Raw genomic sequence first — 27,905 nt, forward strand, 5'->3', positions numbered from 1 at the left:
AAAAAATGTCCTTCATGAGATGTTGAAACCTTCACTGCACACACAAAATTTGGGGGCAAGTTCAGGTCCAGGAGACTAAGCAACCACCATCAAACAGAGACAAAGATGTTGCCAGAAAGTCACCTTTTCAAAAAGAAAAAATACATATCTGGGGTGGGGAAGAAAGATAGCCCATGGAAGGAAAACACAAATGCCATTTAGAGTCCATATTTACAAATTCATGGAAAATATAAACATTATTGTATTTGGAACCAAGTCAAATTGCCAAGAGGAGCTAAACTCAGATATTGCTTGGGCCCTACACATATCTTCAACGAAATATGTTATTTTTTAAAATAAACAAAGGATCACTCAAACAAGTCAATTACTGATTGGTTTCCTAATGATGAATTAAGGCTTACTTACTTGGTTAAGGTGTTTGATTAGAGGGTGTAACACAACTTTTTTCTATATGTATTTTCCTTTATTGATTTTGCAAAATCTCAACAATTGCACATTTCGAAAGTTAATGTTGATTTAGAATAAATATACATGTGTGGTTTTACCAAAGACTAGTTTTTAAAAGTTCTTTAAGCCCTTTGAGGGTGCAGGTTTCTTCACTACGTAAAAACAGTGTGTGGGCAACCCAAATGTCTCAGTCAATTCTTAACGTAGCTTTTGCTTTAAAATCCTGAAGGTCAGGTCAGGTTTTCTGTGAGAGAGAAGTTATGGCAAGAAATAGTTAAATGTCATCAGCACAATGGATGTGAGTCTGTAAAGCCAGCTCTGGAGGCAGGAAGGCTGGGGACAGAAGGCTTGGGGTCTGAGGCCTAGGAAGAGGGGAGGATGTGCTGAGGGGGGAGACCTGGTAAAGCTGCTGGAGACGGAATTCCCCATCAGAGTGCAGAAGCCACAACAGAGTGACTACCTTCTCTGGCTGCCTGCATTCCCTTGAACGCCAGCGATGCGGGAATGTCACAGTTGTGAGGGGAAAGCGGGGTGCCGCTGGCATGTTGCCACCCATGTCCAGCAACATAACCAGAAGGAGCAGCGCTGTAGGTCATATAAGGTGACACTTGAGCCGGGGTAGGGTAAGGAGCCATGCTGGACGCTGACACAAAACTGCTCACAGCTGGGAGGCCATTTGGTGCCTGAGAGAAGTAGGAAAGAGAAGAGGTAAAAAAATAATAATTGCATTACAGTAGTTGACATTTCACAGATTCTTGGAAAGAAGCAGAATGTAAGTTCTGAGTAAGGTCACCACATTTAGACTCTACTTTCTGGTTTTTTAGATATGACCTTATTTATACATATTCTGAAGGCATTCACAATCTTGCTACCTAAGCAAACATCTCAAAAGGCAAGATTTTACTCCTATTATTAGGCTTTGAGATTGCAATGAGAACATTCACTTTACTTGCGTTTGCTATTTGGAACTATCGGAAGGAGATGCAGGGTGAGAAAGGAATTAATGATAATTAAATACTCTCAGAATCTGTCCAGCTATCCCTATTGCCTTTGGTTTTGCTTGGCTCTTTTGCTAAGGCATTTGTGAAGGGCCTGTGTAGTTTTCACTTCCAGCAAAGGGCTCAGAGTGTGTACTGTCACTGCCTTTGTTAAATAAAACATGGGCAATGTTTTAAAATGTCATGTTGAAAATGCCTATTGAACAAAGAACATGCAAAACCAGGCAGTTGGTCTTGTAAGGGCTTTTGATGAAAGTTGGGTGTATTTCTTCCAGGGTTTGATGAAAGTTGGGTGTATTTTATCAGAAAGAAAACTGTCTATGTCCAAACATAAAAAAAACTGCATATGCATGATTTTAAAATTGGAATATTTGCTTGCAAAGTTTGGGGACCCTATGTTGGGAATTTTGAAAAGCCACATGAGTAAATCTCTTGATATAAATTTAAATGTGAAGTCTTAGTTTGCAAACAAACAAACAAAAAAGTTCTGTCAGGCAAGCCTCCTGACAAGTCAAGTGCGCTCTTGGCAGTCAATAAATTATTGTTGATTTCGTTACTAGTAACAACACCAAAAAACCTGATTCCTCATTCTGGTTCTGGCAGGAATACTCAGCATCTTTATTCAAGTACCTTAATTTTCTCCCTCAATTTCAACATTTTTCAGGAATAAAGAGTAAATTTTGTTTCCTAATGACATGATGAACGAACATATTTTATTTCCTTGTAACTAGAGAATCTAAATAATAGAATTATTATTTAATCCTTAGAGTTAAGTAAACAGACATTAGTGAGATACTTTTTTCAATTGCAATTGCAGCATACAAATTGATTTTTTTGTTTTTTTCATTTAATTCATTTGGTTATTACTTTTACTCCCGCATCTATGAGAATGCAAGAGTGAAGTCTTTTAAAACTATTTTCTCAGTATAGAGTAGGTAAGTAGGTTACAGAATAAATACATGGGTGTGATTTAATAGTGCTTATAGATTTCTGTCAAATAAAAATAAAAGTAGAGAGGTTGACCTTGTGACCTTGTAGCCTTAGTCTATAGGAACACACCCCTCATGATTTTCTGTCAGAGTACCTGCACTTCAGGCACCCAGGCAGATTTAACATATTATACCAAATAATGATGATTAATTCATCATATCGCTCACTGTAAACTAATGAAGTTATAATTACAAGATAATGTAATAAGTTGTAACATAACATTCAATTGAAATCAAAATGTATTTTTAGGGTTCCAAAGGATTATGATGTATTTTTTAGCCACTGTGTATCACTGTTGAAATGTAAGAAATTGTTTCTTCTTTTTCCACAGAAGAATTTAGACCAAGGGATTTACCCAGTAACCTAAGTCCAATTAGCAAGTCAGTGACTAGTGCAGAGTCCTATGTAGTATCACGCCGCTTTTCCTGGACAATTAAAAGGTAGGCAGAGTTCCATCTCAAATTAGAGCATCTTTTGAGATAGCACCTGATAAAAGATCCCTTCCTCTTCTAGATCTTGACTTGCATTGCTAGATCTTATTCTATTTCTTAACCTCTAAAACTTTTTTTTTTTTTTTTTTTTTTTGAGAATGGCTCGTTTCATATTGCAGAAGAGATTACAGTTCTAATCATTTTTATTTAGGGTTTCCCAAAAGTCTTTGAGAAACCAATTTGGAAAGGAATGATTCCTATTTAGTAATGAAAAGGTGTTCACATCTGTATTTGGCCTCTTCTCATTTAGCATTAATCAGTATTTTATACCACTTAACAGCAGTGTACACCAAGAATAATAAAATCAGGATACTAAGAATCTGAGGAGGTTAAAAAAAGTTTTAAAATAATGTAAAGCTTTGCTCAGCATTTTGCAAATACATAAAGTTAAAAGGTAGATCATTATACGTGACAGAAGCATCGTTCCAATTAGTGGAGAAAATCTGTTGGTGAGTTCTATCTATTTTCATCACGACTTAACTGTTCTTTGGATTGTGTTCCTGTCATCCAAACTGACAGTTCTCTCTGAAATATTTGCTTTATTGTCTTCCCTTCCCTCTCCTACCTCTGACACTGGGGCCCTTTCTATTGTTCTTTCATGTGTCTTTTCTGCCTCTTCAGCTATTCTGCTGCAATGTCTACAATCCTCTTACATGGACCACTTTTGCCCAGAGATGTTCCCCCTAGAACATGGACCTCCAAGAAACCAGCCTGAACTGGACTCTCACACAAAGCTTCTGGAATTTAGCAGGAGGCAGAACATTGGATTTAGGCCTGTCTTAACTTCAGGTGCCTCACTTATTTCATGACTATATTCTGTTTGTTGTTGTTGTTAGGTGCCATGGAGTCGGTACTGACTCATAGTGACCTTATGCACAGCAGAATGTAACATTGCCCCGTCCTACACCAACCTTACAATCATTGCTACACTTTAGTCCATTGCTGACAATACTGTGGTACTCTTCATCATGTTTCAATATTCTACTCTGGTGTTCTCTGACAGTGTTCCATTGCTATTCATAAGGTTTTTAGTGACTAAATACCTGAATATTCTGTTTTCAAGTATTAAAAAAATACTACAAGTATTTCCCCTATTTCTCATATTTAATGCTCCAAACTTGTTTTTATATTACAATTCTTGTTCTTGTTGTTGTTGTTAAGTGCCATCAAGTCAGTTCCAACTCATAGTAATCCTGTATAGGGTTTCCCAAGGAGCAGCTGGTAGGTATGAACCACTGACCTTGCCGCTAGCAGTTCAGTGCTTATCCTACAGTGTCACACCAGGACCCTATGTAATTCTTACTGGTATTCAATATTTCAACTTTTCCTAAAATCCACAAATTATTTAGGGTCATTTCAGGGAAGATAGGAGGAGAAACTTAGAGAGGGTTGAACTCAGAGAAAAATGCAAGGGGAGGCTAAAGTGTTTGCTTTAAAAAAAAAAAAAAAAAAGCGGTGGGCGGAGGGGATAGAAATCTTTAACCTTAAAACAATATACTAATAACTCTTGGCTTTTCCTCAGGTTAAATTATGACCTACACAGGGGATGGGAGAGTCTGTCTTAATTCTAGTTCCTACCTTTAAAATTCAGATTTAGATACTTGGGGAAATGGCATAAACAAGAAGAGAGAGTAAACATGCTTTAAAATGTACCTGCCTCCTGCCCCCCTCACTATCCGTTCATTCTGGAACTCAATACACACATCAATTTCTCACTATTAATTTTGAAACATGGCATTAGTAAAAGATATAAATCTCTACTGGGTAAAGTAATTGTTATTTATGAAGCAATCACTGAAGGAGTAAAATTTTCCACGGCAAAGGAAAAACAACTGCAGGTAGCATTGATTTGTTTATCCTTTTCCAGTAAAAGAGAACATGACTTAAACCTCCCAAATCTGTTTTAATGTTTTCAGTGAAGGGCATGTAATTAATCTGAAAAGCTAGTTAAACAGAATGTACACCATAAATATAGTGGGGGCAAACATGCTAAATTACTCCATTTAATTGGATTGTAAATATGATTTATAAATCAACTAACATATGGAATCCCCTGGGAAAAGTAAACAAATTTTTCAAATGAAACCCCAGCAATGGCCATGTAATGGAAATCTCATTTTTGAAAATGACTTTACCTAAAGATTCCATAAATAAGAGCTCAATCCATCAACCCTTTTTTCATGTGGATCTTCTATTACAGCCTATGAGATTTCTTTCCTCTACAGAACCGTCCAAGGCTTCTCCCTGAAGCAAACTATCTTCAACCTAATTTTGAGAATGAGATTCACTAATAATACAAAGTCAAATAGGCCAAATCTCATGTCCTAGTGCAAGTAAGGTATTTGCTGTGTTGAATCACTTTTAGAAAAAGACAGTTTTCACCCCACTGATGTTAAAGGAAGCTGGGAAAATACAGAAGATGGAACATATTTCTAGTTCAGGTTACCACAAGAATGAATGTAAGTACAAGTTTTTATTTGACTTGTTCTGAAATGATAGAAGTATAGATTTGCCAGTTTTTTGAAAATAACTTGATATGTGGAGAAGCTGTTTTGGCAAATGGCTATGCCTTAATCAGCTCCGGAACCTATGGCACACAACAATAACATCCCCACAAGATAGGATACATCATAGATGTTCCCTAAAAAATAAGTAAACCTAACAGCAGGCTTGTGAAAGAAAAAGATGTGGTACTCTTGCTTTACAAAAACAAAACAAAACTAGGCACTCTTTATCACAGAATAAGCATTACAATTTAAGTAAGCAAAGTTAATAAAGCTGTTGAAAAAAGTAAATAAAAGTTCTAACCTAGGAATTTCATTATTTGATTTATGGTTCCATTTAGTCCCCCTAGAGAAAATGGAAATGCATTAGTATCCAAACACTAGTGACCAAGAATAGAAACTGGTATTGCAACTGTCTGGCAATTAGACTATTCTTCAAATTCTGGGAATTGTCTACTCAACATTTTCTCTCTTGAAGAAAAAGTAAATAACAGGGTCTGTCTGGTCCTCTATCTACTATCTTTCATCCACTCATCAGTCCTTTATGGCCCTGCCCTTATGATAAAATGAGTTGACCTTGACTTTATAATAAAGTGGATTTAGCCACAAATATTGATGCACTTCACAGAGAATTGCAACCTACATATTATAAGCAAGAAAAATATTTGGGGTCTGAAAATAAGCAAGATTTTCTCTCTATTCATGAAATTATTTTTCTGATTGTTGTTCTTCCTTCTTTAATTTATTATACAATGACCTGGTAGAACAAATCTGATCAAATGAAATGGCATTTGTCCATATGATTTCAATAGTCATTCAAAAGGATCTGAATTATGCTGAGTTAACATACTGCAGATCTAAATGTCTCTAAGAGCTCTGGTAGTGTAGTGGTTACGAATCGGGCTGCGAACCTTAAGGTCAGCGGTTTGAAACTACCAGCTGCTCTGCGGGAGAAAGATGAGGCTTTCTACTCCCGTAAAGATTTACACCCTCGGAAACCCTGTACAGGGTCGCTATGGGTCGGAACCGACTCGACAGCACTTAACAACAACAACAAGGGAATGTAAAGCTGCTATTTAAATTTTGTTTCTAAATTTTATATCTCCAGAATTGTATTTAAATTGATATGACTTTGAAAAATTTTAATTGCCTTTTTACTGACACATTTACTGGTATTTAACTATTAATTTTTGTCTTATAACTCTACTGCCTAAAAGTTAACAAGGTCAAAGGATGGTTCTCATTATGACTGTTAAAGACTCTATTAGCATTTTCTTAAGATTTTATTCTCTATAAAGGTTATAAAGAATAAATATATATATATATCTTATCACAAATTATTAACTTTATTTGATATGAACAAAAATTCAGAGTAACTTCATGTATATTTTTACGAGACCAATCAATGTCTAAATAGACAGCCAGATTGAAAAATAATGCACTAGAAAATTACATTCACAATTGTGAAATACTATCATCATTTCAAACACAATGTTCCATAAGGGTTTCAGATGAATTTTTGTCTACAAATTCAACTATTTCCACAATTTGAACTCTAATCTTATTTTTCATTAAATTGAAATTTTTACAGATTATTCTCCATTTCTGACATACCAATTTGTAGCTAAATGTTAGAGTAAACTTGCTGTTTGAGCTAACATATGTTATCTAAAAACTGAAGATATTCAAAGTTTATAAATCAAACATTCAGATTACTTTTACTTGGAGTAACAGATGTGCAGTGTATTTTTTCTGAGAAAGTTTGTCCAATGGTAGAAAACTGTTCAAGAACTATACAACTATTTATGAACTATTTTTTAAAAGAAGGCATCAATTTGCTAACTAATATTTCAAAGGGCAGATATATTCCAACCCTTAGGTTTTTCTATCCAATATTATTTTGCTTTGTGATTGTGTTCATAGGGGTTTTAGGCTTTCAACAGAAGAGAACCAGCCATTGAGAACCAGAGGACATTGTTGTCATCCGGAATCTCATGTGATTAATGATTTCTAGCCCAATATTAAATGTAGGAGAAAAGGCAGAATAAATATTATTTTTCTATATATTCAAAGGTAGAATTATGGATTTCTGAATTACATAATATTAATGTTTAAGATAAGTTTGAATATCCTAATGTTTCACAAGCCAAAGATAAGAGTGTGCCTGGCTGAAATGTTCCAATTACTAGGAATCAGGCATCTTTCTCTGCAGTTCAAACTGAAAATAGAAACTCTAGATTACAGTAATCAATTTACCTACAATCAGTTGTCAATTCACCCCTTTTGGTAATTTTACAGAGGCCTTCTGGGGAAATAGTAAGTTCTAAGCCCTATGGCTCTGAATTCTTAATTTCATCTTTTTGTATACTAAAATGAAATTGATATTATATAATACTGTAATCTATAATAACAGTTGTAAATGCCTTGAAAACGTGCAAAAATTTTGGGAAACCTCTTTTTTCAAAAACCAAAGACCTTAAAAGATTTGTTCATAGCATGAATGGAGAAAAAACAACAAACCCATGTTACCTCTATTTAAGTTTACATTTTGGTTGGAATAAATTGATAGCATTTTAAAAAATAAATCTGCTCTTTAAGTATTGGTAAGAGAAATGCACATGCGTATATAACATACCTAATCTTTGCATATCTGTCCATGAGGAAAATATCAATGTGCAATTTTGCCCTCCAGGAAATCAATGTTTAAATTCCAAATCTGCTCACAAAAATGACATCATCTAAGTTTATGTGGCTACTTAGTACATCCTCAGCACTAAGCAGTATTTTGATAATTATAATAGAGCACCCACTGATTTGTATTGTACTTAGAAACTTTTCATTGTTTTGGAAATTTACATCCTTTGGGCTATCTTAATGCATGACAATGTGTAAAATTTGCACATTACAATTAAAAATTTTCAAGAAAGGCAAGTTTATTATATATAAGCCATCTTTTTCTTCTGGTAAATAATTTAACTTGTTCTCTTAAGTACTTCAAGCAATATTTATTTTAACACTTTTTGAATTGCTTACTTCTAGAAGTCTAAGAATTTAGTGATTCAATATTCAGTATATAAAACTCAATCCATTTTTAATGTTCAGAATATACAAAGTAGACAGTTTGAAATAATGTTTCAAATTTAAATTTAAATATGTTATCATTTAGGTTTGAAGTGAATATGTAACCATTTCTAAACAAGTTTAAATTCTAGGTCTATAATTCAGAAGAGTAAAAATGAACTATAAAAATATTTAACTATAAAATAGTTTGGGGTTGTGAGACTGCTGTTACAAACAGGTCTCATCAACTACACAGGGGAATTTAGACTATTTTTGAACTCTATACTTCACAATTTCCTAAGAAATGATGATCTAATAAAAAGTACTGCATACGGACTAAATGCTTGCTACTACTATGTTAAACTATTGCTTAGAACAAAATGCCTTGACACTTTTTGACAATGAACTCCCTAGGCAAGGAATATTCTGATAAAAAACAATTAAAAGTCTTTTCTAGCCAGCATTTATAATTATAGGTAATATTTAATGAATGCTTATTGTGTGCGATATGGTTGCATTATCTCACTGAATCCTCACACTATCTCTAGGTTGAACTATTATTGCTTTCCCTTTTGACAGATGAAGAAATTGAGGCTTAAAGAAACGTTGAGTAACTTGCTAAAGAGGTCCTTGTGCGAGGGGATGGGATCGAACTCATATCCTTTGTACTATTCTGGCTCTTCCCTGAAAATTACTAGCCTTTTGTTACTATATATATATATATATATATATATATATATATACACACACATTCTTATTCGTTTTTCACTGGCATTCTTTTCTGCAGAAACCGACTCAGGAAAGGACTCTGTTTGCTGCTCTGTTTCTGAGACGGTTAATTTGCCATGGAAGAGCTACTAAATGCATTGTGATTCTGTTTTAACAGAGGCATTTTTTTTTTTTTTTACAAGTAAATAAAAGTAGCAAACTTCATTTAATTTAGAAAGCTGGTTTCTGATCTTTTAAGACTTCAAAATAATAAAAACAAAAGCTGGGCATTTTGAAACTTTGGAAATGAGGTTTAGGGTTAAGAAATTTGTAAGCCTACCCAGTTATTTTTTGTTGTTGTTTTTTTAAGTTTAGGAACTACTGACTCCGAGGTGGTGATGAATCTAGGCACAAAATTCTTGGACTTTTGACGGTTGCTTGCTTTTTTCTGGGGAGGGGGGCGGTTAGGGGAGGGACAAAGGAAAGAAAAATGAAACGGTCCACAGCCAGTCCATTTAATTTGAGGTTTTCTCACTAATCTCCCTTGGGAGATTACGATGTGACCTTTAATGGAGAAATGGTGACTTTATTAAGTTTATCTGGTTGCCTCTCTTCCCGTTAACTCAGACAGAGCACACCAAGATTGTTCGTTTTCTGAGGGCCACGGCCACGGAAATGTAGAAGCGCGAGGACCCTCAGGGCCCCGACCTCAGGGCTTGCGTTTCGCGGACGCTGGGCTGGGGGCCGCTCCTGTCGTGGGGGGTAGGGTGGGGTAACAAGGCCACTAGGCGCTGGCTTTGCATCTCCGTGAACCAGCAGCTGAAAGACCTTGAGAGCGGCCTCCGCGACCCTATGGAGGAGACCACTGAGGCCTGGAGGCACTGGCCCGGGCCGCTCCAAACTCGGGGAGTGAGCGCTCTGGTCTTGCACGATCCACCAGGGATCGAGCTCGAGGCCGCGACGAGTGGTCGGCCTGGGCTTGCCCTCAGTGGAGGCTCAGAAAGGGCCAGGGTTCGCCGTCGCCGGACCACGGCGGGGCTTCAAGCTGCAGGGGGATGGCGCGCGTTCCCACCTTGCCCGGCCCTCACCTCCTCACCTGACCGTACTTGGCTTCCTGCTCCAAAGCTCCCTTCTCCAGCCCGTTCACCGCGTGCGGCGCAGCGGCAGGGAAGTTGTTACGGCCCAGACTGCTCCACTCCTCCACCTTGGGGCTGTGGTAGGGGGAGCTGTCGCTCACTCCTGGGGAGGAGAAGAAGGCGTGAAACTGGAGGCCCAGCTTCCCTCCAGAGACCAGACCCGAACCCGCGATCAGAGAGAACAAGGGCTCCGACCCTAGGTGGGCCCCCTGCCCACATACCAACAGTGCTAGGCCCAGTCCAGGCCTCCTTTGCTTGCAGCCCAGGGTCTGGGTGGATTTTTGCTCGCCTCGGAATCGGCTCGCCAAGCTCTTTCACCACGCCTACGGGACGATTTGTTTTCCCCTTTTCAACTGGCCTTTGATTTCTTCCTTCTCTCCTCTCTCTCAAGAGAAAACGAGTGGAAGATACCTGAGAGAATACCTAAACTTTTCCAAGTCGGCAAAGAACCCTTGAGGCTGGACAGACCATGTGCTTTCTCTTCAGTATTAACCCAGTGCCGAATGGGGACTGACAAAGATCTAGGACTGGAATAGACAGTAAAGGGAGAGGATCACAGTGCCTGCGCTGGTATACAGAGGCATCTAGAACAGTGCTCACTGTGTCAGGGTCTGGAACTTGTGTCAATAGACTGAACAAAAGACCCACAGATCATTTGCAAACAAATAACGAAATGATGCTAATAATCCACATGCAAAGCCTATTTGCTTTGGTTTCTGCCTTCCTAGAGCCCATTAAATACATGAGGTTAGATGCATGTATCTCAGAAAAAAAAAAGAGTTATGGTGACACAAATGTTTTAAGTGTCAGGGTTTAAGAAAGGGCTTTTGTTGTTTCTAAATACAAAAAAAAAAAAAAAAAAAAACAAGGAGAAAAAATAAAATAGAAGGTTAAATAATTAAAAGTACAATTAAGTGCTTAGAAAAAGAGTAAAACTATCAGTTGTCCTTTCTGTTCTTAATGGAGATGCAAAGAAAATTACTTAATAATAATTACCACAATATTGAGGTCTGTACATAGTAGATCATTAGCATCTTTTTTTGTAACCAAGTATAATTTTAAAAGACTATATTTGAAGACTGTGATGAATGTATTTTTGTGTTTGCTACCTATTGGTGGAGAAACAGAGCTTGGCAAAGCCACTGTAACTCGATTTAAACATTTCCATCTGACTCTGTACTTCAAAAGGGTGATCATTTTGTAGGAAGCAATATATTCACAAATTTGTCACTAACTAGGTTGTACAAAATTGGCACTCAGAATCAACAACAATATTGGAATTAAGAGTTGTTCCTCCTGATACTCCAATACTTTTTCAACTGACATTTGCTCTCATTGTAGGAGTCCCTAGGGAAGAAAAGTTTTCTTTTCAACTCTGTCAGCCTTTTCTTTCACTATACCCCACTCCCCTGAAGTATTAGATTGTGTTCCTATTTGCACCAGGAAACCATGTTTTGGCCCAGAACTGCCTGTCTCACTTTGCTTTCTCAGACAAAAGGCAGTCGGTGGGCACAAGTCTGAAGTTATCTTAAGAAACTGAGATCCCCCTGTGAGCCCCCATTTCTGCTGATCTCACACTTTCCCATGAACAGGGGCTTCCTTTAAATGTCAGTGAGGTCAGTTTATCCTATAAATCAAGGGCACACTCTCTCCAACTAAATCTCCAACTGGCTCCAAATAAGACAAAACTGGGCTCTTAGAAGGATCTTGTAAATTCACAGAAAAGAAGAAGACAAGAAATCAGGGCCCTATTTTAATTACTTATAAAAAGACAATTGTGCCAATGTGGTGGCAACCAAGAAAGGCAGGAAACAATTAAAAACTATTTTCTCTCTTTCCTATTCAATTTTTCCTCTAGCTCTTTAAATTTTGGACCGAAAGGTTAAGGAGATAAGCTCTCTATCTGCATTATTTGAGTTCTGCGTCCAAGGCATTTTGACATGCTTTTCTTCTTCCCAAGAAAGAAGCTAATGCCCGTTTTCTTTTAACTACACAGCAAAAGAAAACAAACTCAGGTCTATTGCGGAAGTCGGACTGGGCAGGAGGGCTCCGGGAGTCTTCTAACCACTCAAAAAAGACGCTGAGGACTCGGCAAGGTCAGAGGTGAGAATGGGAAGAACAGTGGGGTGGCATCGCCGAAAACATTCTGGGACAACTAGATGTCCAATCGCATTCCAGTGGACTGGCAGGAGCAGTGGAAAACGGGAAAGATAGAAGAAAGGAAGGCATGTAATTGTCATGCATTTTCTATCGCCACAATTATTGGTGCCACGGCTAAGATATATTCTGAAGTCTGTTAAGGTAAAGGAGAGAACGATTCGATCGAGAGAGAGAAGTAATAAAGCAGATAATTAGTCCCGGAATGAGCAACATGCAAGTTACTAGTAGTAACTTCTGGACCTCCGTTTCCGAGGAAAATGAAGTGAAGCATAAGAATGAAACCAATTAGGTGACATTTGAACTTCCTGCCTGAGCAAATTTGGCCTGATTGCCAGAACCCGAGAGGGAAAACTATGCAATTTCCCCAGTGTGAGGGACTCCTCGAGGCGGCTTCTGCTCCTCAAGCGAACTGTCTGAAGCAGCGGCTGCAGCCGCCTGCGGCCCCTAGCCTACGCCGACCTCGCGGCTGTATCCCAAGTCCTGCCCCGGTCGCACACTCTAAGGCAGCCAGCCTAGCTGAAACTGCCGTGGCGCAGAGGGCGGGGAGAGTGGAAAATGTGAACCATGTGTTGGGAATGGGGGGATGTTATGGGTCTGGAAGTTTGAGATGAGGCAGGAGACCGTGTGTGGCAAGGAAACTAGGAGCATAAATTTCAAGTTAATGCGAGCAGGACATCTTCCCTCGGGAAGACTCCTCAGTTTCCAAAGGAAAAAAACTCAATGATAGAAAAGCCTCAAGTGATAGAATCTCTGCGAAGGGGAGGCGAAGCACACTGCCACCCCCTCCCCTGACCCTGAAGCCTTACCTTGGTCGGTAATGGAGCGGATGCCCAGGATGTCAGTAACGGAGTGCGAAGAGGGCCAGGTGCGTGGCATGGCCACCGAGCCAGGGATGGCGGGCACCCCGGGCGGCGTGGGTACCTTGGCGGCCGCCGCCGTGATGGGGCTAGGATACGAGTAGATGTGGTTGTAGGGCAGCGCGGGCTGTGGTGCCGGCTGGTGCTGCTTGTACGAGTCGTAGTGACCCTGTTGGGCCAAATTGCCAATCTTATTGCGCAGGATGCGGCTGATGGAGCTCACCGAGGGCACGTTGTACTTGTCGCACACGCCATCCGCCAGCAGGCGGTCCCTAATCTCCCAGGCGAATATGCCGGGGTCCCTCTGCTTGTAGGTCCGGATGTGTTTCACCACAGTGGGGGTGGTGACCCGGGGCTTGCTGCCCCCGATGGCCCCAGGCAAGATCGAGCCCGTCTCATTGTAGCGCGCCAAGATCTTGCTGACGCAGCCGTGCGAGACCCGTAGCTGGCGGCTGATGTCACACGGTCGAATGCCCAGTTGGGCCAGTTCCACGATGCGAAGCCGGATGGCGTTGGGCAGTGGCCTGCCGTTCACAAATACTCCTCCCAGCTGGTTCACCTCCCCGAAGGCTGGCTCTGCAAAATGAACACACGGCGCGCAGGGACGCGCACCCGCCGCTTGGGACAGCTGCCTGCCACCCGGCCTCTGCGCGCGTCTAGAGGCATGGCGAACCCATTCGTCCTGGAATTAGGACAGGGGCTGTCCCCACATTATATGGTCCATGAACCTCTCAGAACGACCCAAAGCCGTAGTCAGGTCGGGCTCCCTGCCATTCCCGAGGAGCAGGATAGGCAAGTAAAAGCTGAGACGCAGGGACACTCAGGAAGGTTCAAAAGTCTCTGAACCAGGCAGGGAAGTTGGTCTTGACGCCTGCAACCGGCTCCTTCTCGCCTGCTCAAGCCATAAGTCCTTGCACTATTTCTCCTCTATCCCAGCGCCCCTCCGGGTGACCACTCAGAGAAAGTATAGGAAAAACTAGAGATTTTTTTGTTTGTGTGTGTGTGTCAAACAAAACTTGATCTGCTACTAGGGTTGCGCTGCTACTCTTAAATGCTCCCTACTCTTAAAATCAGTAAATGGCATCAGCAACAACCCTGCAACCAGCGATCAGGATGAACTGTTGTGTACCGCTGACCCTTAGCGTGTTCCTACAACTTGTAGGAACACGAGCAAAGTCAATAAGGAGAGCACGAGCGCTCTGTGGCGCGCGCCCTCGCGCCCGCGCCCTCCTCCCTCCCGCTCCCGCTCGCTCCCTCCCTCCCTTCCCGGCTCTGACAGCGTCCCCCGCCGCCACTCACCCATTGCTCCGAGCAGTACACACACCGGACCCCTAGTCCGTTCTCCCAGAAAGAAACTTTTCGCACGGCCTCAGTGGACCGGCCTATTGTTGTCCCGGGCCGACGTTGACTCCGCTTCTCCCCAAGAGGAGGCGGCGAGAGTGCAAAAGGAAGGAGTAAAAGGAAGTCTGTGCCGGGATGAAAGAGGCTTGAGTTCTGCATTTCAATGTAAGCAGCAACGTGGGCTGGGTTGAGCAGGGCCGGGCGGCTCTGTCTATCACTCACTAGGGATACGCCCCCAAAGAGGCGGGCCCGACGGCAAACTGCGCAGTGGTTGGTGCGAGCCGTTGAGCGACAACACAGTCCAGGAAACTCCTTCCGTTGTCTCTTTCAAGCTTGCTCTGCACCTGGGTGACTAAATACAATGAAAATGGATGTTTGACATCTTCCCAGAGGCAGCGTAAACAGACAGCAAAATTCAGGCTGGTAAAAATGCCGAATAAGCAAATTAGATCGTTTAGTGCGAATATGAGTGACTCCAAGGGGGAAGGATTCAAGGAAACTTCTTTAGGGGCATGTTGGACTGACATTGAAATTAAGATTCTAGGTGGGAGGGAGAAGCCAACTGCTTACTAGACGTGTCTTAGAATAACCTGTAATACAGGTCAAGAGGGTAGAGCTGTCACCGGCCGATGCTACCCCACTGCAGTCCACGCCAGCAGGTGGCGTGAGCGCTGGTGTAATAAGGTAGGCCCTCGGAAACCCTATCCAGGGTCTCAATGATTTGGAACCCACTCGAAAGCAGTTTTAACAGCAATTAGAGAGAGGCAGTGGTCCTAGGGCTGAACTCAGGGCAGAGGAGAGGGCTCCACCGGTTAGCTCCCCGCGGCGGTGCCCCCCTCCCCAAGTTCATCCGGGAGTGCAGGGCCTACCCTCGCGGTGTAGGCTCAAGGCAGGGACCGCTCACCTACGGAGAACTTAACTAGAGGCGAACACACCAACATAGACTGATAGTGGGCTAGTGGTGCGCTCCAGTGAGGCCCGCGCTCCACCACCGTACTCGGCCTCTGGTAGTGGGCCTTTGGTCCTCCGCCCCAGAATATGCCTGTGGTTCTCCCCAGGCGAATCACCTCGAAAGGGATTGTTTACCTATGAAAGTTACCTGGTTCAAAGAGAGTGAACGCCGAGCCTGCACATGTATGTAATTCCTAAATCTTCCATTTAGCTACTAGAAGACCTGAGGTTGTACCTACTTCTCCAAGTTCACTTTCGTTCGTTCTAAATCGAATCTAAAATGTACCATAGCTTTTTGGTACCCAAAGTTATTCATAACTTGAATATGGGTTGTGGAGAACAAAATAAAAACAAGATTAGGAACTTTTCAATGAATTTGGTAGTTTGTATTGTTTCGGATGGAGGATACTCTTACTGCTACTGTCACAAAACTCTGGTGCATACAATATTTGGACTGACCTTCCCACAATCCCGAAGGGTGTTGAGATTAGGATTTTACACACAGGGAAATTGACTGGGTCCAGATTTCAAGTCAGTAAGTGACAGAAACCCAGGAAAAACTAATGATTGGCTGGCTGGGCTTTCTAAAACGCTTCGAGGGTGAGAGGCATTTTAAATTCAAATTTAGAGGTTTGAAGAATTTGAAAGATAAAAGAAGGTGTATGATAAAACATTCTCAATGCTCTATTATCAGGGTCTTATGAAAAGTTCCACAAATCGAAATAATACTTGTCTTTCTACTTGGTTCAAAATCGTCTCGAACTTTTGCTTGATAGCAATTTCGTCTTGGTCTGAGTTCCAATACCTGTTGTGTGGTATTAATTATCGCTTTACAACATCGAGGGTCTTTGGGAATCCAAGATTTCTGAAGAAGCAGCTCTTTCTTGGTGGTGGTTTGCAAATTAGCTCAGTCTTCACGACATCCGAGGACAGTTCACGACTTTGCTTTATTTTTGTTATTGTTAGGTGCCCTTGAATCGGTTCCGCTTTGCATTTTCGTTCAAGGAAGAAATGAACATACGCTGACCCACCCCCACCCCGGCCGCTGTCTCACACACCCACAGACACACTCTGTGTCAGTGGGTTCTAATCGCCCAGCAAGCAGCGGTGCAGTTAAAAGGCTGTTCACCTTCGGACTGGCCAGGCAAGACTCATTGCACTGCTGAGGACCTGGCGGTTTTGTGAGGGCTTTAATTAGAGCTCTGGCCAAGTAACCTAACCCCCTACTGCCTCAGCTGGCGACATCTTACATGCCCTCTCACAGTCCGCTACCATCTTTCCGTTTCCACCTGTTGGACTTAGCTGTGGCCACGCGTGACCTCAGCCGCGACGTACCCACTAGGCATGCAGAACCAACTTGTGACCAGACCAAGTCCCTTCCGCCGGGTGCTAGTACTCGCGCTCTGGACTCCATGCATTCTCTAGAGTGTGCGCGAAATCTTCCATGCACCAAGTATCGTCGGTGACATTATTCTGGGAGCAGGAGTAGCCCAAACTACACATTTAGGCAAAGTAGTCTGATGCAGAAAAAGAGACTAATGCTAAGTCTTCCCGGGGGCAACATGAGTGCGGGAGCTAGGTAGTCCGAAGCTGACTAACTAATTGGAGGTATTGAGCTAGACCTAGACAATACTGAGGGTCAGTAAGGCCAGATGATGGGCGAAGGGATGCAGGATTGTGAAAAAGCAAAGGAGAGCTTGGGTCTGAACCCATGGAGATCACACAGAGTTCAGAAGAATTTCTACTTAAGGAGAAATTTAAGAACAAAACCAAAACACAACTAGTAAGGCCTGCAATTGACTCAGACCGGGAGAAGCCAAAAGTCCTTCCCTCAGCTTTGGCGAGGCCTCCTCCCAGGGGCGACCCGTTTTCTGGGTAAATATTTACTCAGTGGGAGACTGGAAGCTGGTCGCGCAGAGCGTGTAAAGGAGGGGGATTCAGAGAGTGAGCGGAACCGCTCGCTCCGCACTGGCAGGAATGAGCCTGTACACCCCTCTTGGGGAGCTGGGGTCCCGGGCTTCGGGGGCGGCTCGGCGGGGATGAGCTACAGAGGAGGGAGCTTCAGTTCGTAATGTGTCTTCTCCTCTGGACTCGCGCCCTGCTGTAGCCAGATGTTGTTAAACCTCCATAAATCTGTCAGCGGTCCCAGTGCCTCCGGCGGGTCACCTGCGGCGCCGCTCTCCAGACTCCCGAGCGGTCTGAGCAGAGATGCCGAATAAGAATTAAAACGTAAGTCCTTTTGAGGACTCCAGCGTGCGATCTGATCCGGTGCAGCAAGCTGGAGGATAGGACACGAGACGCCCTCCTCTCGCTCTACTACCTGGATCCCAGTTAGGCTCCGCTCGGCGTTCGCTTCTTGGAATCTGCAGGTCAACGATGACTGTGGATGGGGAGGGTATGGCAGGAGAGAGGTGTGTGTGAGAGCAGAAAGGGGGGGGGGTGTCCCAGTAATAATTCTGACCAGCTGGGTAGGCAGAGGAGGCACTAGTAAGGAGCTGATTCCTCCAGCCTACTGAAGACAAACACCAGGTGACGGTGCGCGCCTCCGTCTACCCCGGGGAGTTCCGGAGATCCGGAAACAGCCAGAGTCTGAGCTCCTGGACAAGGATTTTCAGAGCAGCGTGACTTCTTCCAGTGGCCTTTGGGGAAAATCGGTACAAGCAAGGTCCGGTTCCCCCACGGGAATAGGAGAGTCTCCGAGGGTGAGTGCCTAAATGCGCGCGGCGTAGACAGCGAGAGGCTCGGGCTTCTCCAGTTCTCGCCAAACCGTGCCGCCAGTGTCGCATTGCCAACCTCCAGCAGCCCACAGGTTCCTCTACCTGCTCAGCCTCGCAGCGACTGCGACGGCATGTGGTGGCCGGAAGCGCGCCCCGCGCCCAAGGCCAGGGAGGGTCTACGTGGGCTGTCTGCCCGGCGTGACCCGCGCGTGGAGCCGCGGGAGGGGCAGCGACAAAGGAACAGCCATAGGACTGGGGAAAAGACAATGCCCAGGGACCCTCAGCCCCAGACAGGCGCGGGGGGATTGCCACACACTGACCTGCTTGCTTGGCCTTCATGGGGCTGGGGACGCAAGCAGACACACCGCCTAATGAAGGAGCGCAAAGGATGCGGATAGCTGCTGAGATTAGCGGGAAAATGTCCCCCGGGTCGCCACGGCCTCCCAGTTCTCAGTCGTCCCTAAGACGGAGCCTCACGGTTCAAGAGGTTTTCCTCAGCTCGACCAGGTAGTGAGAGCCACAGCCGAGCCGGAGTGTTGAAATTTCTCTGCCGCCTGGCGGAACCCCGCCAGTCGCCAGTCGCCAGTCGCCAGTCGCCAGCCTCCAGCCGCCAGTCCCAAACGCTGGGGCCCTGGGATCGGCTCCTGAGCGCACCAGACCGGCTTTCTCCTTCCGAGGACAGGGGAGGGGCCTGTTGCCTGAAACCGCTTTTAATTCTCCGCCTGCCTGTTTCCGATCACCCGGGGTTAGTTTTTCTGTTTGCTCACTCCTTCTGTTACAATAAAAACAATAGACATTTCTTTTCAGTTTCCCCATATTAACGTCACTCAGTAATTGTTCTCCACCCCCGTACCCCCCGCGTTGAAGGAGAGCGGGATCGCTGGTACCCTTGCCTTGGAAGGGTTCCGAGTATATAAGCAAACCTTCCCTAAAGACTTTAAAGTAAAAATAAATAACGGCCCTGGAAATTGCGGTGACCCTAACATCACTTTCTGAACGCAAATTACACCCATTTTTCAGTTTTCAACAGCGGAATTGCTTTCAGAAGGACGGCGCGGAGTCTTCTGTGATATAGTTACGTTTGTTTATTAAATCCACAAATGAAAAAGAACACATTTTTTTGTGCAAGGGGGCAAAGCTCAAAGCTGCCGGGCGTCTAGAAAGTACGAGCAAGGATTGGATCCCCGGAGGCAGAGGTAGAGGGGAGGGGGCCCTACCGGGAGGTCGGGAAGAACTTCTAACCAGAAGGGGGATTTCTCCTTGAAAGGGTAGCAGCAGCTGTAGAAGTCGCCCGGCTCTGCGGCAGGACACCGTCAGCGGTCACTTTACAACCTTGAGCCGTAGCGGCTTAAGATAGTTGCTGCAGCTTGTGGAAGGCGTTAGCGTCTTAAAGAACAGCTGTTTGAGACCCTGTCCTCTTTATTTCAGGAGTCCTTGCAAGGGCAGCCGTACTGCCTCCTTCCAAAGGCCCGGTTGACCTAAAGGCTGTCTGCACAAGACAACTGTGAACCAGGCCGCGCCTCTCCGGCCCTGCTTCTGGGACTCAAGTAAACATGAAGTCTTCTCAGGTTATGCTGAGTGCAGCTTTATTGTGAAGTCTCTGTCGCCTGTAGAGGAGGAGGCCCAGTCCTCTCTCTGTCCTTTGGCCAGAGAGCCAGGCAATGGCCGGTGGGACCGCCAACTGGGTCCGATGCTGCTGACCGAGAAAACAATACGCCCAGACCGTTTGCGCTGTCTGAGGGGGCAGAATCGACCCAGGCCAGAGCCTCAGTTTTTCCGTGGCACAGAGACCAAGATTCGTTCAATGAACCGTCCCCTCGGATCGCGGCGGCGCAGTTCCCATGGGTCGCCCCGCCCCCATACTGCGCGGTCCCTGGAGTAGCAGAACGCTGAGTGTAAATAGGCAACCGGTGGTCCAGCGCTGCGGAGGAGCAGGATGTCCAGCCTGTTGCCTTTTCCAGACTCACTCCAGCAGCCCATCGATAGTCCCGAGTGCGGAGACTTGGGCTATACTAGTCTCATTATCACCCAGAAAACAAGAAGTGGAGGCTAGGAGCAGAAGGTCAAGGTCTAGGTCGCGCAAAATTTCCCACAGTCTTGAAATCCCTGGTCAGTTCTCTAGCAGCCGCCGCAACCTCTCCACAGCGCCACCTACAGACATCAGATTTGATGGCGCTCTTACAGTAATTTTTGAGATTGGGAAAGGCCTTTGGAAACCCAAGCAACTGTCATAACCCGAAATGTTTAGTTCTTTCGTTCAGTTCCCCTCGCTACCATCAACTCTCCACTGGAGATTAGATTAGATTCCAAATCTAAATGTTTTCTTTAGACTTCAAGATGAAGTGGAGCATCAGCCTTTCCAAGAATCTTCACAAGTCATTCTTCCACTGGACTTGGATTTCATCGTCCCCTGAGCCTAGGGCATGATTAGGGTCATCGACTATCCTCACGCGAGGACGAGAAATCGGGAGATTTTAAAGAAACTCCACGCGGGAGAGGGAGGTGATAGGCCCATCTTCAATTCATTTTATCATTTGCGGAGGGACATAAGTATTCCCATAAATTACCTACTCCAGTCTTTACAATAACCTTGCGAAGAAGTATTATGTTTCAGTTTCACCGCAGAGAAAACAGTGGCTTAGATTAAATAAGAGCACACAATACACTTAGATTAAATGGAGTCACAGGGTAATTACGTGGGCAGAGGTGGGACCCCTGCACCACTACTAAGCCACCATTGCCCTTGCGTTCCCCATTTCCGTTGCAGTAACCGCTATCGCATACCACAAAAGCTCTACATTACAAGACGATGCCTATCCCCATCCTCACCTCGCCTCTGCGCCTTAAAAGAAGAGAAATCCACTCCCAAGGCCCTACTAGAGCCTGCGGGCGCACACTCCAACTGCCTAGGTCCGAATAGACCGGTTCCGCTTTGGGTGCTCAGCTCTGTCCCTTCCCAGCTCGGGCTACCGCAGGGCATGGAGGGGCGGGCCAAATCATCCCAGGCCATTGGCAGCGTCCCCCGAGGGCGCCGAGGCCCAGTGGCAGCAAGAGGAGCTCGGTGAGGACTGAGTCTGCTTTTCTCTGGGGTTTGTTCATCTACTGCCAGAACCTGCCAATCCGGCTCTGGTGAACTCTCAGCGAACCACCTAGCTCTGAGAGAAACCCACTTTTTCTAGGGATTATTCTTCTGTGTGCCTGTGTGTGTTTGTTTTTAAGACCGCTATAGTAGAAACAAACCAGGAGGAGCCCAGATGCAATAAAATTAGAACCCTTAATTAGCACAGCTAGCTGGACCCAAGAAACTTGGAGTCTTCAGATCCTTTTGTTAGCCTTAATAGAGGGGAGAGATAAATCATTTCATTTAAAAGTATAATGATAAAGGAATTTCCACGCTTCTGAGTGAGGTGGGAGTCAAGGGATGAAGGAAAAGCCTTAAGGTGGCTCCAAGCGGTGTTGCTTTCGCCTGCGTGGGGAAACGCGCTCGCGCTCTGCCTGCGGCCCGCGCGGAATCCATTCAGTGGTTGTTCCTTGGTGAGTGCGGGGGCTGCTTCCGGCTCAGGTCCCAGGACAGGTACTGGAAAATCCCAAGTAGGTGTTTGTAAGGTTAGTATTGAAACAGGAGCTCACCGCCCTACTCTACCGGGTCCAAGAACATTGCAGACCAGGAAGAACCTGCCAGAAACCTTGCTGCGAGACGTTAGGCTCGTTCCAGCCTCTCTTAGCATGGAACATGAGGATCCTAAGCAGGTTTTCTTTCTGTATAGGTTCGGCCCTACTTGGTGGTGGGCAGTCTTGGGTAAGCCTTTCTGCCCATAGGCAGTCGACCTCAAAGGGCTCACTTTTTGCAACCGAAGCGCACCCCTTCTCCTTATTCCTGCCGGCGCAAGGTTCTACTTGTGTAAAACTTCTGCTTCCCAAAGCTACTGGTGGAAAGAGCTGGCCTTTCAGTGCCCTCTCCAGAGTTGTAGCATTCAAGACATTCAGTGTGTCGGACCTAGCGGAGAGTATCTTCGCAGACAGGGCTGGTGGGAAACTCTAGGGAAATTGCTTACGGACCCAACAATGTGCTTGTCGTTGTGTATATACAGACAGGAAGAGTGATGTAAAAATGAAATAAATGTAACCTCTCAAAAGCATCTAAACTCTTTCTATGCCAAGAGAGATAAAACAAGACACATCTTTGAAGAGTAACTAATTTCACCACCCAAAACACCTGGGTTGTTGGTTTTGCTTTCTTTTCTTTTTAATGACAAGAGAGAAAAGGGGAAAAAATACTGCCTTTATTTGTTGTTTATCAAATGAAGCCTTTAAAAAATAATATGAATTCGTCAAAAATCCTCTCCAGGAAAACTCAAACAAATACTTTTGTTTCCTTCAGTACATGTACGTCCTTTGTGCAGACTTGAAAAAAAAATTTTAAATGCTTGTCTATTCTGTAATTCACACATTTTAAAACTATTCAGAATTTTTGAATGTGTACAAAGATGTTTAGGGACGTATCTTAATCATGTTGGTAGTGTTTCAATAAAAATCATTAAATTATAGGATGAACATAGTAGAAACAAAGGAGAAAGAAATGTCCTGAGGGGAGATTTTTAGGAAAATAAAAGGTTATCAGACAATAACAACCCTTTGTGTTTTATCCCAATCCCTGTAGCTCTGTGTTGTTACAGTTCTTTCACACGAACATTTACAATGTGGGTTTTGTTGCAGGTTTATTGGTTGCAGTGGGGAGAGGGAAGATTTGCAATACCAGAGATTAGCACCAGAAATGCTGGGCAGTGTGCTGTAATGGCTGAAGCTCAATGAGGCTGCTGTTCATGACAGATTCCCAGGATAGAAAGAGGATTGGGAAGAAGACTTTCACTTTCTGTAGGATAAAGATGACAACCCAAGACAATGGCTGACGAGTGGCTATTTCTTAGAAGAACAGAACGTCAAGGTCACAACCAAAGACAACCATTAAGAAGCCCCACAGCAACTTCTTGCAGGACCAGAGGTGTGTAGACCTGATGTTCTGGTGAGCTGGCAACACAAACTCCCCTCAGCAGTTTTTACTGCTTGTGTGATTCCTATATAATTCCTTTGGGATTTCATTCTGCCCAGGCCACTTGGTTCCGTTCTTGAACACCCATCTTCCAGTGGGGGGAAATTATGATCCCATTACTCAAATGCAAAAAAATTTTAGTAATACCAGTTTAGGTCTAAAAATTTAAACACCTGAAAGGCAGGAAAAATAAATTTAAAAATTATTTTGTTGTTGTTGTTAGGTGCCATCGAGTCAGTACCAACCCATAGCGACCTTTTGCACAGGAGAACGAAACACACTGCCCAATCCTGGGCCAACCTCACTATTGTTGCCACACTTGAGTCCATAGATGCTGCCACCTGGCCAATCCATCTCGTTGGGGGTCTTCCTCTTTTTCTCTGACCCTCCATCTTACCAAACATGATATCCTTCTCCAGTGACTGGTCCCTCCTGACAATATGTCTGAAGTATGAGAGACCAAGATTGGCCATCTTGGCCTCCAAGGAGCACTCTGGCTGCACTGCTTCTAAAATGGATCTATGGGTTCTTTTGGCAGCCCATGGCGCTTTCAATATTCTCTTCCAACACCATAACTCAAAAGCATCAATTCTTCTAGGGTCTTGGTCTTCCTTATTCTTTTAATCAAGTTAAATCACCCTCCAGGAAGGTAATGCATAGGACATTTACAAGCCTCTCCAGTAAGGCTGTCCCTGCTGTGTTTAAAGGGAGACACTGTAACACCACTTGGCTGGGCAGATTTCCCATTTGCAATTGAATGTTTCTTGCCAGTAGATTTCAGTAATCATTTGCTAGGTGGAAGTACTGCACTGTATGTGTTAGTGATTAGGGTTAAAGCTTCCAGAAAGGAAATTCATTTACAGGTAGCAAAAGGTAAATTCAAAACAAGACAGAAATGTTGTAAGTGTTCACATACTTCTCAGCTCTTCCACATACTAAATCCACATTTTTATTGTTTTAAATTGTGCTCCAATTCACATAAAATGAACCCCTCAAATGGTAGTGGTTGCTTGTAGGTGTATTTTCCTTATCACTTCATCATTAAAACAAAACAACTCACTGTATACACCCATAGTTTTCCCAAAAGAAGAATATACTGTAGAAAGACATGTTATTTCAGTTCTATGCTGGAATTTCAGACATTGTGAGACTATTTATGAACTATGACTGCCAGAAAGCATCTCTCTTTACCTCTCTTTTAATTTAAGTATAGCCAAAAAGTGTTTTCCTTTGGAATCAAACTATTCTATAATATTTTAGCTGCTAAATAAAATCACCTTAAAATTTTCTGTTTCGGGTATACCCTTTGGTTGGTTGATGATGCATGGAGGGGATTGTAACCATGACAATGAGACAATGTACGATAGAATGAATGTAAAACTATTGTTCTCCCATGTAAACTATCACATAATTCACAATAAAACATTTAAGAAAAAAATTTTTTTTCTGTTTCTTCAGTTTCTTATGTCAAAGGCGACCAAAAAAAAAAATAATAATAAACAGAAAACTAGGGGTTAATCTTGTAAAGTTGTGTGTAAGACGAGCTGTGGCTCGTGGCCACACATGCACATGCTCTGTGCGTTTCATCATGGAACTGCTAAGGCACATGAGGGGCTTGGGGGGATAAAGGTATTAGGTGCATAGGAGGTATTATTATTCCTATTACAGCAAATTAGTCTCATTGAGGAAAATATATCCTTGGGGTAAAATACACATTGAATTCTATAGAAGGAATGAATAACACACACACTTGGATGATGCTACATAAAAGCTGCATTTCTCTCTCTCTTAAGGGAAAGTTTCTATGTCAATAGAAATGATGAGGGCAAAGCTATGTAGTCTGTACATGTCACCAGAACTCAAGGCACGATTTGGGATTTCACAATTCAATCAACCCAGCTGTCCAAAAAAAAAAAAAATCTTCAAACAAATGTATTTGCAAGCTATGCCCACACACCCCCAAGACATACTTCTCATCATATGGTGGTGGTTATGTGCCATTTAGTCAGCTCTAACTTTGAGGGGAGCAGAAAGTCTCATCTTTTCCACACAGATTTGAACTGCTGACCTGTGGTTAACAGCCTAGCCTGTAACCCACTACGCTACCAGGACTCCTTTTCCTATCACGTAGTTAAACCTCAATGAATCAGATTACTATGGAGAGAAACATGGATAAAAGTTGAAGGAGCATATAGTGTCTTGCAAACATTTTCTGATAAACTGAACGTCTTGTCTCTACCAGTGGAGAGTATAAGGAAGTATGGACAGGATGTACTGTCCTTGTTACAAACTTTGAATTTAAAACCATTTAAAAAATCCATTTATTTTGTTCTTCTTCCAGAATATGTATAGGGAGGGGATCAGAAAGGTGAATCCAAATGGAAACTTCCCTGGTAACCAAGCTTTTCTGGTAAATAAAATGCTTAAATACAGCTGAATAGACATCAGTCATGATCTATGAATATGAAGTAATGAAAATCAATATAGAGAGCCTAAAGTGGCGCTGTGGATTAATGCACTGGACTGCAAGGTAGGTTTGAACCTCAAGGTTGGTGGTTCAAGTTCACCAGCTATTCCTCCAGAAACCCTATACTTAACAACACTTAGAACAACAACAAATTGCCTTCTTAGGAGGTAAAGACCAGTTCATTTGAGAAGGAGGATAAAGAAGAAAGAGGAAAACATTTTTGTTACTGATCCTACTTAAAAAAATAAGTCTACTTGTTCCGTTTTTTTTCACCCCCTCCAAGTATCTGGAGGAAGCAAAATTAATACTGGGATTAATAGCAGAGATATACAACCAGTATGAATTAAATTCACTCTAGTTGTAGCTGTAACACATATTGCCTATAAGTTTGTGTCTGTCTGTATGTGTGTGTAAATTTAATGAACTTATTCATAAAAACATTTTTGCCTATTCATCTCTGAAGTTAACCCACTATGTGAGGTTTTTAGAAATGTTCTGGTTGCAAAAAGATGAATTTAGATCCCTTATTTGCTTTGCCTAATTCCTATAAAGATACTGTATTCAGTCTATGGACTCCTTTGGAGATCCATAGGCCTTCTTCCCTTTGTCTTTAATGGAAGTCAGTACTAACTTGGGAGAAACATAATATCTTTCTTTTTATGCATAGTATTATTTGTGACTAAAAACCTAAAAGTATGAAATACCTATAAAATGGGTAACTGTATTCATCTCCTCAAGAAGCTTTGGACATCAGAAAATTTTAAATTATGTACTTATGTACATAAATTATGTATTTTAATTATGTACTTACCTAATTCTATACTTCTCTCCTCTCTATAGAGCCTTTCTCTGAGATACTACCTTATATACACACACACCCCCCTAGGAATAAAGCAACATTTTACATAAGATTTTGATTTTTAAAACGTTCTTTTTTAGTTAAAATTCCATAAAATCCTTGAAATGTTTTTAGGCATACCAGGAAACTAAGCATAACATTACCAAGATGAGTTTCAGTGAGGTCATAAAGCAGTTAGCTTTCTTCATATTAGATTCCTAAACCACCATAAACTCCTATATGCTTGGCTCTGTCTTGAAGCTTATATTTTAAACAATCCATGAAAAGTATATCCAGACCTTTGAATATTTTGGAGAAATTAGAATGCAGCCACCACAAGGTCAACTCTTGCTTGCTTGCAAAACTCTCCCCTAAAAGCAGTACATTGACGTTAGTTATACAGCAATAGGGAACAAGATCATCAGCAAATCAAAAGTGGAACATGGGGAAACTAGAAGCTATCAAAGTATCAAAGTTCCGTGGTGGATTCTTTTTTGATAACATGGTTTAAGTCCACACATAGTTGTACCAGCAGAAACTGATTTCTGCAGAGCATGGGGTAGCTTATCTCCTGGTACTTTTTTAAAACATCAATTGAGTTCCTTTCTGCAGTATAATTCTAAACGCTAATCTTTGTGAGGGCACCTGTCTTCTTTTAAACTCACGGTTTGCAGGAGAAGGGATGGGGATTGGCTGGAGTGGGTGCTTATTCATCTGACCTCTCAATAGCTCTAAATACCAATCGTATATTCTAAGCAGTTTTCTCTTCAGGTCACATACCAAACAATAGGTGACCATTTGTTTCATAGACTTCTTATGCATACTTTAGGAACTAAATACTTTTTAACAATGGTTAAAGGTATCTCCCAAATCTCCCAAAGAAGAAAAGCCCTTCATCCAAATTTGAACCCAAGTTATGAGCTTAAAATGGATGATTGGACCAAATATATCGCTATTATTCTGTTTTCTACAATTATATTTACAGAACAGGACAGAATGTGGATTTCAATGTTTTATCTACAGGGATGAAAGTCAGCATGTCAACGTGCAGATCTTTTGTCTTCAATAATGGACTGCTGTGTTTAACCTCTTTAACTTTTTTTCCCCCCACTTATAGGAAGGAACAAAATAAAACGTTTTGTGGAAGTTTATATTGAAATGAGGTCAGGTAAACTAACGACTGCTTGGTA

At 42.9% G+C, this 27,905-nt stretch overlaps 1 protein-coding gene across 1 annotated transcript; it reads right to left on the reverse strand.

Annotated features, from left to right (window-relative positions):
- Positions 1–441: 441 nt before the first annotated feature.
- Positions 442–15,044, reverse strand: PAX9 (paired box 9). Its single transcript, XM_006835333.1, has 4 exons — positions 14,651–15,044; positions 13,301–13,927; positions 10,295–10,434; positions 442–1,130 (listed from the first exon to the last, which is right to left on the reverse strand). The coding sequence occupies exons 1-4, from the start codon at positions 14,652–14,654 to the stop codon at positions 876–878; spliced, it is 1,026 nt and encodes a 341-aa protein (XP_006835396.1). The 5' UTR covers positions 14,655–15,044; the 3' UTR covers positions 442–875.
- Positions 15,045–27,905: the final 12,861 nt, after the last annotated feature.

This window comes from Chrysochloris asiatica, unplaced genomic scaffold (assembly GCF_000296735.1).
Source record: "Chrysochloris asiatica unplaced genomic scaffold, ChrAsi1.0 scaffold00017, whole genome shotgun sequence".
In the NCBI taxonomy this organism is placed as follows: domain Eukaryota; kingdom Metazoa; phylum Chordata; class Mammalia; order Afrosoricida; family Chrysochloridae; genus Chrysochloris; species Chrysochloris asiatica.

Coding starts and splice junctions, on each gene's coding strand:
- PAX9 (XM_006835333.1), bottom strand. Junction 10,435..13,300: donor CCGCTCCATTACCGACCAAG/GTAAGGCTTCAG, acceptor CCTCCCCAGGAG/TGAGCGACAGCTCCCCCTAC. Junction 1,131..10,294: donor AGGAAGCCAAGTACGGTCAG/GTGAGGAGGTGA, acceptor TACTTCTCTCAG/GCACCAAATGGCCTCCCAGC.